The 16,146-nt window shown below is 44.2% G+C and overlaps 1 protein-coding gene across 1 annotated transcript; it reads right to left on the bottom strand.

Annotated features, from left to right (window-relative positions):
* Window positions 1-6,054: 6,054 nt before the first annotated feature.
* Window positions 6,055-15,836, bottom strand: LOC142776303 (uncharacterized). The gene is made up of 4 exons (XM_075879721.1): window positions 14,884-15,836; window positions 9,507-9,686; window positions 7,044-7,170; window positions 6,055-6,328 (listed from the first exon to the last, which is right to left on the bottom strand). Exons 2-4 carry the CDS (start codon window positions 9,608-9,610, stop codon window positions 6,188-6,190), a joined length of 372 nt encoding a protein of 123 aa, XP_075735836.1. The 5' UTR covers window positions 9,611-9,686; window positions 14,884-15,836; the 3' UTR covers window positions 6,055-6,187.
* Between the last annotated feature and the right edge of the window lie 310 nt (window positions 15,837-16,146).

Genomic DNA, 16,146 nt, shown 5'->3' with positions numbered 1-16,146 from the left:
ATACACTCATGTCATGCATTTTCTTGATTCTAACAATTTCTTTCATTCCTCTCAACACGGATTTCGAAAAGGTTGCTCATGCGAAACCCAACTAGCCCTTTTCCTTCACGACCTGCATGCTAACCTCGATGGTAACCTCCAAACTGATGCTATTTTTCTTGACTTCACTAAAGCTTTCGACAAAGTTCCACACCAGCGCCTTCTAAAAAAACTTTCTCAAATAAATCTACCAGCTGAACTTCTTAATTGGATTGCTCAATTTCTGACTAACCGCTCTCAGTTTGTTTTCGTTAACAACGTCAAGTCTAACTCGCTTCCTGTTAGGTCTGGAGTGCCACAGGGATCTGTCCTTAGCCCGCTTTTGTTCCTAATCTACATTAACGACTTACCTAACAATTTATCCTGCAACCTTCGTATGTTTGCAGATGATTGTGTCATCTACCGCAAAATAACCAACACTTTTGATCAAGCAGCACTACAGAATGACCTTACTGAAGTATTAAACTGGTGTGACCATTGGCTTATGACCCTTAATCCTAACAAGTGCAAATTAGTTTCCTTCCACCGTCGCAAAAACCCACTCCAATTTTCCTATGAAATTGCTAACATGCCAGTCGAAACAGCCGTATCCTATAAGTATCTTGGTGTAACATTAACCCCTGATCTTTCCTGGCGAATGCATATCACTAACATGATTTCATCAGCCAACCGATCATTAGGATTTCTAAAACGTCACCTACGGCACTCACCGTATCACGTTCGGCTTGTGGCCTATCAGTCGCTAATCCGGTCCAAACTAGAATACGCATCACCCATCTGGAGCCCTCACCAAGTTTATCTGATCAACGCTATCGAAGCAGTTCAAAATCGTGCCGCTCGCTTCAATCATTCTTCTTATTCTTACGATGTCAGTGTTTCATCCCTTAAAAATGAATCCGGTCTATTAAGTCTTTCCCTTCGCCGCAGAATTGCCACGATGTCACTGTACCACAAGTTGTATCACAGCTCACTCCACCAACCACCTTACATCGCTCACGCCGCACGCATTTCTCCCCGCACTGGCCATCCACTTCAAGTCTTCCGACCCCGATCTGGCACCTCAACATTTTCTGCATCATTTCTCTGCCGCGCCGCCAAAGAATGGAATGACCTTCCCCACGATGTTGTTTCAATCACCTGTCCATCACGTTTTATTCAAAGTGTGTCAATGCATCTGCAATGTTAACCTGTGGCTTTTGTATCTTTGTTGTACAACCCACCCCTTATGTAACACCCCCCCCCCCTGTGGGGTCTTTAAGGAAATAAAGTGAAAGTGAAAGTGACAGCTCACTCGCGCATGCACGTGTATGCATGTTTACAGTATCTCGAAAAACAAAAGGCTGAATCATTTCTGTAGGAAGACTATATCTCCCATTGCTGTCTTCTTTTTTAATGCTGAGCCAAATAAAAGTGAGCAGTTCATCAGAGAAAGAAAAAAATACGAAAATATCTACTGTAGTTACAAGTCTGTGAAAAGGCTTGAACTTTTTTGTGCTTTAATCTTTTCCTGCTAAACAAACAGCAACGTGGTGCCACGTGACATCAAAATTTTGGAGGTGGATCTGCTCTTGCACGGGAACCTGCGATTATTCTTTTGTTATGTAGACTTGATTTTCTTTGCCTCCTCATTTTTAATGTTGCATGCAGTACTGCTGGGTGCACGAGACAGTGTCACTACAAAGAGAAGTGTCCAGGAGGCGCGGTGCGTCTTGTGAATATCTTACGCCATTTCATTTTCTTTTTTTATCACATAGGTATGGAGTACGTATGATGTGATCGTGTCGCACACACTTTGAAAACCAGTGCAAATTACCCTATGAGGATAAAACAAAATATTCAAGACGAGCGCAATGGCTAACAAAAAACCACTAATGCAAAAGCAAATAACAAAAAAGGAAGGAGAAGTGAAGTAGTAGTCGCATGTTCATTTCTGATTTACTTTAGTGTAGTCATTTGCAATCCGAGCTAGCTGGCACGAAAAGGCTTGAACCAAAGAATAACACGTCATATTGCTTATTTATTTGGAAAATAGTTGTTTAGAGTACCGGGTCACCTTTTTTAAAGGTCAATTTCATTCTGGCAAGTGTTACCTGCTAGACATTCATTCAATCGTGATATGACAAAGAAAGGAAGTCGGGATTGAACTTTGGCCCACCTGTAGCTCTCTAACGTCTACCCGAGTGCCAGTACAAGGCTGTTCTTGCAGTATGCAACCATTTAAATGAGGCCGCCGGGACTGTAAAAGAGGGAAACGGTGTCCTCGAGCTTAACAGTTGAAAACTTGAGCCGCTATAAGCTGTCGCGGCAGGCATATTGCACAAAGATGCCTTAAATTTACAAAAATATAACTATTTTAGGCTGAGCGGTGATTTACCAATGGCGTTTGTGGGCGGAAATGGCGCCGTTCATTCATGGTCTCAAGCCGCGCATATATAAATGTGAGCGCAAATCGCCTAAGAACGCTTGAGCGCTCTAGAGCCTCGAATTAGATTTGGTGACCTCGCCAAATCTTGGATGGCGCTCATCCAAGAAAGTAGATAGGCATTTTACTTGATTTTGTATACGCTTTCAGAAGGTGTCGTGGATATTTTTTTGTTTAAATTTTTTGGTTTAAATGGGCGGACGTCGTATTGCATGGCACGAAGCTAAGAGCGAAAAAATAAAGAAGCATTATGGCAGCTTCGCACTAGCAATACGAAGCCCGAAGGAAAAACTCAGCTGGGTGGCCTTTTTATTTCTTTGCTTCTTTCTTTCTGTCTCTTTTTTTTCTTGTATAAGTTTTTGTTTTTTTTCTTCTCTTCCTTTTCTCTCCTTCTATCCACTTTTCTCCTGCTCCTTCACTTTTTCGTTCTTAGTTTGTGGTGTTTCTTGCCGAAAAAGTCATCCTTTGTGACTCGCATGTTGCTCATGATGTCCACATGAAAGCACTTAGAAAAAAAATGCCCATTCTATTTTCTCGTCTCGACAAAAGCACAGGAAGCTGAGCAGCGAGGGAAGCACGGGTGAAACAATTACGTCGTGCGCAGGCAGTGACCTTAAGCACCTCTTCCTTTTTTTTTTTTGCATATGCGACTTACTTCAAGTGCGATCGCTCGTGTGGACGCTACTCTTCGCGCGGCTCAGCTCGCCACAGCATGCGCGTCGCTTCTGTGTTCACGCGTCAGGCATGTGTGCTGGCTCGCGAGCGGAGATGTGAAACTATACTGATTCTAAATACGTTTTCCCACCCTACCGCCTTCATGAAAGTGAGCAGTAAAATGAGCCGCATAGTCGTTTGCGTCCCACTTCCAAGGCTCTTCGCTCATCTGTTGAATTCGTAAACAGAAGGATTGCTAGTTTCTTTACGCCTGTCATTTTTCATTTCATTGCACGCTGCACTTCTTAACATTTGCTCATTTTTTCAAAATCCTCCTCAAAGCTTTAGCATTGTGTTTATGTTCGCACTGTGCAGTGATGAGGGGTGTTAGTATAACATTTTTCTCCAAGAATAATATAAGGTAAAATGCATTACAGTAGTTGATTGACTAAGTCGTTTGTATACAGGTGATTAAATAGAGGCTGTGCATATTGTATTTGATAAAAAAAAGAAAGCAAACGTTATTGTTATGTCATACAGATTAGGAGCTTCTAATTATGGAACCGACATGGTGGTCATGTCTAGGGCATTATCCCCACGACAGGTGGAAGTATTCCTCCAATCTGGTTGCAGCCTGTGTCCAATACAACACTGCTGCATATTTTTCCCAAATAGGTACAAACATGGTGTGGCTTACATAGATGCATTGGCTTAATTAGAACTAACTCTTCAGGTTGCAAAATGATTTTCTATTTCAGTGGCTTGAAGCTAATGTACTGAAGCTCACTGCACATGCTGAAGCTCACTGCACTGGTGCAATACAGCAGAATTGTTCAGAAACAATCCTTGCATCGGTCATTGCCCCTGAAGATGACCGCAAGCCTTATCTGTGGTACTAAAATTAAATTAGACATTTAACAATTTATAATACTTAGTTCACATATTGAATGGCAAAGCGTATCTGATTTCAGTTGCAAGTTTCGGATATTCATTCACACATAACATAGCAATTGGTGCTTTCAGTAACAGCAGGTGTCTGACTAAACTTTGATAACATTGATCATGCAAAAGAGAGGTGATATGTACATGAGCAAGTGTGTTTAATAAGCTCAGGTAATGTGGTAACGAACAGATAATAAACTTCTTTGAGGTCACAGTTAAATATTGTCTTCAGCAGCAGGATAACTTACACAGCTGCAACAAGAACAGTTAGTAAATATATCAAAGGTATATATCACAAGTATAACATGTTAGTAGACGTAATCAATGGCAAAGAAAGTCATTGTTGCCCGACCGGTGGGCTGTGTCAGATAGGTTTGCACAGGCTGCTTAAAAGTTGGCGTCAGGATACTATTCCAATTGAGGAACTAAGATCGCCTGTTGAGCTCAGGTTCTCCCAGTCAGGTTCTCCCATCTGACAAAAAAGAGGGCTGATCAAATGAGTGCTCCGATGACAGGAATCGTGAATAAAACACGGCCAATGGCAGCTTCCAAAGTGGGCACCTACCTGTCCCGAAAACTCTAATATAAAACCTAAAAAATGCTTTGGGCAGTACCACGCATTTCTAGGTACGGTTGAAGGACTGGAAAAAAAATTGCCGCTCGCATCCTCCCACGACGGAACGCGAGTAAATGCGTCGCAGAGTTGGGGGGTATCAGGTGAATGTTGCGCAGTTGGGTATAGCTTGGGAATACTTAATCGTTACTTTGCCTTTATTGTTCTTGTTTATTGAATGAAGAAGAAAAATCGTTGCCTTCAACGTCGAGCGAAAGACAAGTAAAGATGCCATTGACTGAATTCCAAACGTGCGATCCAGTGCCTAATGATACGGGGTGGCCAGTGAATGGTTGTGCAGCACGAGCAGTCATTTTACTAGCAGACACTCTCTGCGTCAGCCTCGGAAGGCGAGAGAGGGTGCAGGGAGCGACAGTTTTGCAGGTGTCTTCCTGGGCCAGCACAAGATGAGAGTATGGGAAGTGGGGGAGTTGACAACGCCGACGCCGAAGCGCAACATCATGCGACTAAGAAATGCTCCGCATTTAATATCTTGCAGTCTGCTCACATCAGCCATTGCACTTTCGCTCGGCATGTTAGAATGAAGTATGGATCAGACCAGTGGTGGGCAGAAGTTTAGGCAAAACATTTTTGCTCATAACACCTGTAAACACACACCTGGTCGTGTCATATACTACAACTCGAAAGATTATTGAAGCTTTACTAGAGGCAAGCATAGCATTGGTGGCCTCATTGTTGCAGTAAAATTACTTTATTAGTAATAACTCTTGATGTTAACATCTCAAAACCACAGCATGATAATGAGGAATGCCGTAGAGGATGGCTCTGGGAATTTCAACCAACTGGAGTTCTCCAACATGCATCTAAATCCAAGTACATCGGCCACAAGTATTTTCACATATAATGCAGAAATAGCATCCGGGATTCAATCGCATGAACTTCGAGTCAATTGACCTATTAATGCTAAATCCAAGGGACTTGAGAATACACAGGGCAAGAGGTCAAAGTGCACAAAAAACTACCACAACAGCAAAGGTTTTCAAAACAACACAGTCCTTGTTTTCACATATTCGAAAAAAATAACTCTCAAACCCTCTGAAATAATTTAAATAATTTATCTTAACAGTTTTCAGAACCAATACATTCTTTCAAGGCTTAACGCCTTCAAAGCAGAAAATAAACACCAACACTCCATCGGTGGAATAATTTATTCACGCGATTAAAATCACATTTAAAAGCAGATAAACTAAAAGCACGTTCACAAAAAACTAACGTAATCGGTACAACACGTATTTACACATGATGCGTAGTTTATTCGTCAAATGCGTGCTGCAGACGAAACTGTCCGCTGTCTGCTAAACAAGAACTCATAATGGAATAATTAGAAGCGCAAACCAACGGGACACGGGAGAAGAGACAAACAAGCGCAGACTGAAACTCAGTTTATTCAGAAAAGAAGTTATATGCCAGAAAGATAAAAAGGGAAACAACTGGGGACAATTGTACCAACTAGCCCGCCTGTCAACCCTAAAAGAAGAACTCGGCTGCACTGCTGCTCAGGATTCAGAGTCCTCCTGACTTCTATCACGACTCCAAAAGTCGGCGATTATCTGCAACGCTGTTTTCGTCATCTCTTCGGATCGCTGTATCATCTGCTGATACCTTGCCTCAGTTACATGCAGCGGTTCACTGAATATCTGCAACAAAAAGAAATACCTTGTAAGTTACAATGGCAAAGGGAAAGTGTGAGCTGTTATTGAAATAACAACACATTTTGAAGACAACTACCTGTTGCTAAGTGGGAGGAATAGTAGGAAAAAAAATGATGTTGCAGGCCTGTCATGATCTGAATGCACAGCATTCTTGCAGTGGAATTGCACGGGCAGGCATGTGGCCGCTTTAGTGACTATGAAGTTCACACTGCTAAAATCGGCTGATGGTCGTGCAGTTGGGGACACTGCGCAGTCATATGGCATTGTTTGCAGAAAGGAGAGAGAACAATTTATAGTTGACTGAAAATTAATTGCGAAATACTGCTTGGTGTGCTATAATGCAATGTTTGGCTATTGTGTTTTCATTGGTGTCGACTAGTGTTTTCTGATCATGCTGAAAATGTATTACAGGGCCCTTTTTACAAGCCGAGGCTGAAAGATTAAGATTTGATGCACTACCAGCCATAATGTTGCACGTGATGAGAATTGAGCATTTCACCTTTGTGCAATGCATTCGGACTTGATACATGTATGCCCTCTGTACAGTAGAGGTCACTTCATCGAAAGGCAATCAATGTTAGCTGGGGAACCGTTAACAGGCTTATTTCAGGCAGAGTAGTTTTTTTTAATCTGAGAACATACTGTTGTTATCAATAGCGGGAACAAAGCAGTTTGATGAGCAATGTTACATGCAGCGTACCTCTGCCAATCCTTCGAGCACAACGGGAATCTCCTGCGACGACAACCGCGATATGAGGCCCAGGGAATCAGTGTCGAGGGGCAGCCTGCGGGTATGGCTGGGGGGGCTGGCACTTTTCTTGAGACATCTGTAAAAGAACGAGCGAATCGAGGAAGAGTTGAGGGCACTTGTGAAGTGAAACAACCACAGCAATGCAACATCTGCAGAGGCTGAGAAGAGCAAAGTCAATATATACTAGCGCGAACATATTAAATGAATAATTTGAATTAGGAATTTATTTAGCGAGAACAAAAAACTTCAGGAGAAAGCACAAAGCCCAAAACATACTCATCCGGTCCCACTTTATCCTGTCGAACAGAGGCACAATTCTTCATGCTGTCATGCATTCTCTCCCCCCTTTGTGTGGGTTCCTTTAGTATCGGGAATATTGCACTCGTGTCGTCCATGCATTCTTTCCGGTCCCCACACAGCCACCAAGCAAGCTACACACTGTACAGTGCACCCATATTTCATATAGGATTAAGAAACACTATTAAGCTACTGCTCAGAGCAAGGTGCATTTACTATATCAAACAATCTTTTTGCTGAACTTTAGAATGCACATCTACATATGCATAGAGAGCAGGGTAACTGAATGAGCGAGTGGGCTTAGATCTCTAAAGCTACAAGAATCAGCTCGCAGTGAAGACTGGACATATTGCATCAATATTACAGCCCACTCTTTCATACTGGTACACAATACGAAAAACTTGTCAGCACAGTCTGCGCTAATGAGCTACTGAGCCTGCTGTGTAAATAGGTCAGTGTTTAAATCTTTTAGTAGAACGTTGTACAGTAAAATCTCCCCAACTTAAAACTTTACAAATTAAACTAAAAGTTCTTAATTGGTTGGTTTGGTACATTGTCATTAAAAAGAATTATCACCAAATGGAACTAAAATCTCCACAACTCTCGACTAAACTGCAGGAGCCTGAAGGATTTCTCCAAAATAGAAACAATGTGAAACATATTCTTGCGACAACCAGAAAGCCATCTCCAATAAGAAGTGAAAAAGACTGTCCCACTGCCATTATGGGCTGTGCGCGGGTGTACAAAGGCTAAGGACGCAGCGTTGTCAGTGCATTTTCGAGAGGACGCGCCAATTTGCACAGCCCAAGGAGGGCTATGGCGGTGCCCAGGGAGGCGTTTATGAAAAGGTGAAGAAATTTTATATATATATTTTTTAACACGAAAGTGTTTTATGCCCGTAAGGCTGCAGCGACTTACTTCTGTCCCGGAAATGATGAAAAGAAAAAGTTCTATCAGCAGGAGTCGTACCCACAATCTCTCCTTCAGTCACAACAGATTCCAGGCACGCTATTCACGGTGCCATGGTCACACACTGCAGAAGCTTTACAATCGCATCTTTTATATACACCACTTTTCTCCGACAGTGCTCTTTTTTGTCGGGGTGTCGTGGCCTCTGGTAGTGGCAAAGTGAAGCAATGCATCATGACCGTGGCCTAAGTCATTAACTCTTGCAATGCACCATTGCTGCGCACCTATCCCATTCGGCCGCATTTCTAATGCAAGAAGTGCATTTTTGTCAACGCTCCAACACGCCTAGATGTTGGCACCTTAACCCAAGCCTCAGCCACACTTGTAGCATTCATCCATACTAAAAGTAACGCTGCGAGGCACGCATCCATCGCCTGGCTTTAACACCGTGGTCCCCGCTCACGCCTGTCCTGATAAAAACCGCAGCCGAGCTAGAGCAGAGATAAACATGCGTCACATAAACACGTGTCGACGTGAATTCTCCACCTGCAAAACACTGCAATTGTGAGACGCAAAGGAACAAAAACAGCATTCCAGACAACTGAAACAGCTGCAGGCTTTCTGAAAGGAGTATATGATCCCATTACTGATACGTAATAAGGCATGAATTCAGAGATCATTTCGGCTCAAGAGTAAGGTATCATTGTGATGTTGCAAATGAAGAAAATTACAGCCTACATAACTAATTTTCAAAATAGGTGCTAGATATACACTCAAACCTCGGTAACAAGCCAGAACATAATGAAATATTGGTCATTAAAACGAAGTAAATGTTACTATAACGAAGCAAATGAAGAACAGTATTAAAGTAGATACAGCAGTAGGAATATACTTTTAGGAACGAATTTCCTGATATAACGAATTTAGTTTCATGAAACATGTAACTTTGTTATCATGAACTTTAAGAGTTGAAGATAATCCTCAAGAAAATGAAAGTGTATTGATTTAGTATGCTTTTTTTGGTTCCTTATCGCGTAGACAATTCACCAATGATGTACTTGGACAGTTTATTCCAGTTCCATGAAACCCGAATTATTGAGCTTTTACAGTAACAGAGAACAAGATGGCAATGCCAGCCTGGTGACAAATGCGAAAGATCCAGGATGCAACGACAAAAAATGCAAGGGGTTCGATAAGTGGGCTTGCCTGCGGGGAGGCAGCTGAACGGACGGTTCCGCCAGAATGGCGTCAACATCCACCTCTTGAATGCCTGAAGCTTTGGACGGCACCACCGCTGCTTCCTCCAGCATGCGTTCCAAGTCGGAGCTCAGAGTGACGCCCAGTGACCGCGGACGTGCTCCAGAAGGATTGCCACTCTTGGGACGCCTGCGCCAACGTAAACGTGGACAAGACGCCACTGCAGTAGTTAGCAGTCGCAAGTGTCCACAGCGCGCACCACTGTTACAATTCACCCTGTAAAGAGTACAGTAAAATATTTGCATTTCCGCATTCTGTACGTCAAGTCTTCGTAAAATCCTGTGTGAAAAAGATGTAGAATAGTGGAAACAAGCATAGGTGTGACCGATAAAGTGTAAAATTCTGAAAGAACAGGAGCGTGCTAAACAGAGAATCGATTAATAAAGGGTCCCTGCAACACTTTTCAAGTAGCCATCTAAGGAGTTTATTAAAAAAGCTTATTTTCTCACAAAAACATCACCGCAAAGATTTTTAGAATCCATCCGTCCAGTACGAGCGGAGTTGCAAAGATTTGATGCACGTTGCAATTGCATGCTCTCTTCTCTCCTCCCGACGAAAGCGCTGGAAGCTAAGCAGGGAGACATGACACGAGTAGAGAAAATACCCAAGTCACACAAGCCTCCTGACCTAGAGCACTTTTTTCTCCCCCGAATACGCAGCTTTTTAAGTGCAATCGCATGCGCACGCGTGGACAAGTTTTGGCCTCCGACAACGATCTCTGCAACGACAGAACATGCCCGGTTCAATTAGACCAATGATGGTAGAACAGGTTTGACAAGTGATTTTTAGCTTCTTTTATCAACTCTAGAGAGAAGAAAGGGTTCTTTAGCTGACTGAGAATTTATGTGAATTCCAGGTGCTGTGTGCTGCGCTATAATATTATGCTTGAGTATTCTCGGGAGTCTCTACCACCGATCAGCAGCGTTTCCCGATCATGCTCAAAAAGTGTTGCAGGGCCATGACAAACTTGGACTTTTGGAAATTGCGATTTGTGGTATTTATAGTCCAAATTCTGTTTTGGCAAAATCTTCTATTATGGCAGAAAACCATTTCTTTTTGGTAAAAGCTTGATAGACGAAAATACAAATGTTTTTAAAACTTGAAACCTAACTTTTTTGGCATTGTTATTTGGAGTGGATCTGCCTTACGAAAGTTTTGCGGAAGTTTCTGTGAAGATATCTAAACAAAATTGGCTCCACTCGTTTCCACAGCACTTGAACTGCAAGTGAAAGCTTTTCTTTCTCTCTCAACCTTGATGAAAATGTAACAATATGATAAATACCAGCCGATCACTGGAAGGTCATTTTTACCTTCCATGATTAAGTATTATTCCTGATCCTGAATTCCCAATTTCTGAATAGCCGTTTTTGCTTTAGTTTGTGGAATGAACCTTGTGGAGGAACTATGAAGTTTCGAAAACTAATTTTTTATTGCAAGTTACTATAATCACCCATAAGAAATTACCAAATTATATTGTGAAAATTTGTCATTACTTCTTTTCTAAGCGAGATATTTGAAATCTGCTTCCACATTTTAAATCTCCGTTCAGTGATACACATGCATGGCAATTTTTATGACAATAGAACAAATAAACTTTTTAAGACCCTCATCCCTCTTAATAACGAGGCTGCGTGGTCGCTTGTAGCCTATTATCAAGACATGAAGCAGTACCGACATTCACTGTTTCAGCAAGTGGTACAAAGAAATAGGGTGAGGCGGTAATTACTAAGTGGATGGCCGTCAATTTAACCCTTTCACAACAGAAAAAACAAACTTGCAAGGATCATTGAAAAAAAATTTTGCTCAATTTGTAAAGATTTTTTATTTGTAAATAAAGGTACCAGTCTTTCAATTCAATAGCATTGATTCACTAATTGTGTGGAAAATGATAAAAGGTGGCTTCACAGAGAGACAATAGAATGAAAAAAGCAATAAATTAAAGCTGGGACACAAATGTCTTAGATGTGCGGCAATCTAGCGTTAACAAACAAAAATGTGGCAAGTATAGTGAGCATTATTTCGGTCACGCCTAATTCTTGGGAGTTGTCACGAAATTTTCAAACAAATTAAATGACCGATGACTATAGTGGTCATCGGTCACTGTTAGAAAATCTCGACTACACTCGTCAATGGTCGGGCAAGAAGTTAAAGGGTACAGACACAAAATTTAGCAGCCGAGATAGCCTGTGGGATCCATTCCCGCGAACATGTGCATATCATGCAGCCAGAACACCTTGAAAGGTATTTTACACAAATTGTAAAATTTGCGTGCACGCGCTATTGACACCTTCAAAAGTGACCCCATGGCAACTCTCCTTTCTTCCCTCACTTTATCATGATGTTATGATGATGATGTGACAGCCTCCATTTCTTTTTTTATTGCCTCATTTTCTCTAGCAGACTTCCTTTCGTCAGCTGCTCGTGAATCTGTGGCTGCAGCGAGTGTTGCAAAAGTTGCGTCAGGCGCTGCACCGCTGAGCAATTGTACCCAACAACCATTTGTCGTCGTCCGGGCGGAGCCCTTTTACCAAAACCTGGTCGCCTTCCGTAAAGTCTCTCCATGGCCCTCGTTTCTGGTCTGCGTGGAGCTTCGCCTGCTCCCCCTTTCGTGCATGCGATGTTTCATTTCAGGGTGCAGCACACTCCGCCTGGTTCTTGGCTGCCACGACAAGAAGATCTGGGCCGGGGTCTCACCAGTGGTGCTGGACGGGGTATTGCGATAACTGAAGAGAAATTGGTCTATGCGATGTTGTATGGACTTCTTGTCTCCTTTTCTTTCTTCGTCTAGTATCTGTTTAAACAAGTTCTTCTTGATGGTCTGAACGCACCATTCGGCGCTACCATTCGAAGCTGGGTGATAGAGAAGAGATTTGGAATGACGAATTCCATTCCTGCTCAGGAATGTTCCGAAGTCCTGCGATGTGAATTGGGGCCCGTTGTCGGTCACGATCTCCTCTGGTAGTCCGTGGGCCGCAAAAACACCTCGCAATTTCTCTACTGTCTTTTTACTTGTCGTTGTTGTCATGACAAACACCTCAACCCACTTCGAATGAGCGTCCATTAGGACCAAAAAGTAATGCTGGTCCCTTTGCGCAAAATCCAGATGAACTCGCTGCCATCTACGCGTTGGCCACCCGATGACATTAGTGGCACTCTAGCTGCCGCATTCTGTGACCACTGACAAGTGATGCACTTTTTCACCACTTGCTTTATGTCTAGCATCAAGCGAGGCCACCAGACATGACTCCTTGACAGCATTTTTATTCGAGTCATCTCTGCGTTTCCTCGCGCAGCATTTCTAAATCTTTCTGTCGCAACGAAACTGGTATAACCACGCGATTGCCCCTAGCTACGCACTCTTGGTCTACCGACAGTTCGTTACGATGAACGAAGTATGATGAGAGATCGTCGTCCGACACATGCGCAGGCCACCCGTTCTGCGTAAAAAACAGCACTTTGGACAGCAATCGATCTTTACGCGTTTCCGATCTGATTTCCTTTGCCGACAATGGAGCCTCGTCTAGCACTGAAATTAAATAAACGCCCTCCGACTCCTCTGCTTTGTCTCGGAGCGGTAACCGTGAAAGGGCATCGGCATTTTGGATTTCGCTTGCCTTTCGGTAGACCCATCGGTAGTCATACGCTGCAAGGATGAAGGCCCACCGCTGTATCCGTGCTGCTGCCATTGAAGAGATTGGCTAGCCATGCCCGCAAATTCCAACCAGGGGTTCGTGATCTGAATAAACGGAAAATTTTCAACCAAACAAAAATTTGTGGAACTTCTTTAGACCGAAAATAACTGCAAGAGCCTCTTTCTCCAGGTGGGCGTAGCCCTGCTCTGCCTGACTTGGTGTCCTCGATGCGAACGCTATCGGTCTTTCGACCCCTGCGATTTTATGGAATAAAATCGCCCCTAGTCCATATGCCGAGGCGTCGCATACCATACCCAGTTCCTGATCCAGATTGTAGTGTGTTAGTACTCTGGGATGCATAAGCCAATCCTTAGATCTCTTAAAAGTATCCGCCACCCGGTCCGTTCATTGCCACTTAACATTTTCGCCCAACAACACGTACAATGGTTTCAGCTCTGCTGACATGTTCGGAACAAATTTGGCATAAAAATTGAGCATGCCCAAATATGCTCGAAGCTCCTGTTTGTTCTTCGGTGTTGGCGCGTCCTTTATAGCGCGCACCTTATCCTCGGATGGTCGAATGCCATTTTCGTCCAGCACGTCACCCAGATACGCCACCGATGTTTCGAAAAACTTGCACTTTTCTTTGCGCAATTTAACGCCTCGTTTCTTGAACCTTGTCAGCACGCTTTCCACCTTTTCCCAACACTCCTCAAAACTTTCCCCGGCAATCAACACATCACCCAGGTAGCAGGCGACTATATCTAGGCCTCCTAGAACATCGTCCATGACTGCCTGGAATATCGAGGGTACACTGGTAATACCATACGGTAGGCGCGTAAACTTTAACAGCCCCATGGGCGTATTTATTGTGAGCAAAGACTGCGAGTCAGGGTGCAACTGCAGCTGCTGATACGCGGTTGAAAGGTCAAGCACAGTGAAATATTTGCACACATGCAAGGCTACAAACAAATCTTCCATGACTGGCAGCGAATAATGATCGGTGCGCAAGCAGGGATTCACCGTCATTCTGTAGTCTCCGCAAATCCTGACCGTTTTGTCTCCTTTTGGAACCACCACTAGTGGCGTGGCCCAGTCGCTTTTTAGAATGGGAACAATCACCCCTGCGTTCTGCCAGGCCCTCAATTGTTGGGAAACGGGACTTCAGAGTGCGAAGGGCACCGGTCGAGGTTTACAAAAGACCGGTGTTGTGCCATCCTTGAGCAACAAGCTTACTTGACAATCCATTTTCTGTCCGAGCTCTAGTTCAAACACTTCCGAGAGCCTTTCAAGCAAGCAAGCTACTCGGTCGATCCCCACCCCACTCACACTCAACCACGCCAATTTAAGAGATTCCAACCAGTCTCGCCCTAGCAACGCAGTCTCACTCTTTCGCAACGTACGGACCACGATCAGAGGCAGCGTCGCTGTCTGGTAGTTGTGCTCTACCGGCATCACCAGTTTGCCCAGAACCGCTAACGGCGTTCCCCCATAGGCTTTTAGCTTTATGCTACACGGCAACAACGGTCTCCCGGCCCAGTGTCGCTGATAGAGAGTCTCGAGGACGATAGAAACAGACGCGCCCGTATCTATCTGCGTCGGCACATTACGACCCCCGACCCGTCCGTTTACAGTATAGTTTCGGACACTCTCGTCACACGAAAATATATTCTGTAGCAAAATATTGTCCTCACCACTATTGTCCTCCGCATAGTGCGCTGTGCTGGCGGACGATCGGCACGCTCTTGCCAAGTGGCCCACTCTTTTGCTTGCGCGGCAGCGGTATTTCCTGAACGGGCACCTTTCGTCGGTGTGGGAGGTGGCTCCGCAGCGGTAGCAAGCCTAACCGGTGGTTTCTTTCGTTGCTCTGGTTTCCATGTAATCTCCACGCGGCTGTCCCGACATTGAACTCGGAGCTTGTCGTTGTACGGCGTGGACACCCAGTTCTTGCCCCGCGGGCTGGAATTTTTTCGTCTCGGAACGGGCTAGTTCAATACTTCGGGCTAGTTCGCACGCCTCTGCAAACGTCAGTGTGGCCCTCTTCGGAAGCTCTGCTTGCGTTATCTCGTCTTTCAGCCCGGCAACGACACGGTACGCCAAGATTCATTAAAAATGCCCCGAAATTGCAGGAGGCAGCCAGACTCTTTAATTCCAACGCAAAGCCACCAGTTCTGTGCCCTGCTGAATCTGGCGGTTGAAGCATAAACGTTTCGCTATGACCATGGGTTCCGGAGCATAATGCTTCTTGAGGGCTTGAATTTGTTGCGCATATTCTATCTCCTCGGGCTTCGCGGGAGCTAGTAGATTTTTAAGCGTGCGATAGGTTTTCTTCCCAATAGCGATAACCAGCATCAAAACTTTGAGGTCGTCGCTCACCTGGGTCACCCGAAGGAAGTGCTCAAACCGTTCGATGTACGATTCGAAAGCCTCGTCTCCGTCCTCGAGGAAGGGTTCAAATTGCCAGCCGCTGCCATGTTGAAATCTTCCGCTCCCAAAAGTGCCTGGCGTCTGTCGGCAGTGCTGATTCACTCGGATCCCATCATTGTCGCCACTATTATATCTTCGTCTAAACAGGGGCGAGACCGGCAGGTAGCACACGGTGGCTAAGTGCAACAAATGTTTATTCGGTCACACAACCAACTGTTTTACCACCAGGAAGGAAAAGGGGCGGTTGCTTATATACATGATCGAGCCACTATCACACCGAGCATTGACATCACGAAGCCCAACAGTCCGAGTCCTGGTCACCGCTGATAGCGAAGCGCGTCTGCGTCAGCCCCCCCCCCCCTATACACAAACACGATAACCTAACACTGAGGACCAGAACGCCTTGCAGATGACCCCTCTTTAATTCAGGATTTACTTCACTTACATTTTAGTCTACTTCCTGAAGACATTTTTTGTGGTTTTCGACGATAACACACTGATAAAGTGATTTTTCCTTGATTTCAACAGCG

This window comes from Rhipicephalus microplus, chromosome X (genome assembly GCF_043290135.1).
Source record: "Rhipicephalus microplus isolate Deutch F79 chromosome X, USDA_Rmic, whole genome shotgun sequence".
Classification (NCBI taxonomy): Eukaryota; Metazoa; Arthropoda; class Arachnida; order Ixodida; family Ixodidae; genus Rhipicephalus; species Rhipicephalus microplus.
Note: the sequence above shows the minus strand (reverse complement) of the source record. Positions and strands in the feature narration are given on the sequence as shown.

What these genes read in the sequence shown, in the direction of transcription:
- LOC142776303 (XM_075879721.1), bottom strand. Translation starts at nt 9,610, where the DNA reads ATGCTGGAGGAAGCAGCGGTGGTGCCGTCCAAAGCTTCAGGCATTCAA. An exon ending in GTTCAGCTGCCTCCCCGCAG is followed by an intron (nt 7,171 to 9,506) that starts GCAAGCCCACTT and finishes GTTCTTTTACAG; the next exon opens with ATGTCTCAAGAAAAGTGCCA. An exon ending in TGCTCGAAGGATTGGCAGAG is followed by an intron (nt 6,329 to 7,043) that starts GTACGCTGCATG and finishes TTTTTGTTGCAG; the next exon opens with ATATTCAGTGAACCGCTGCA.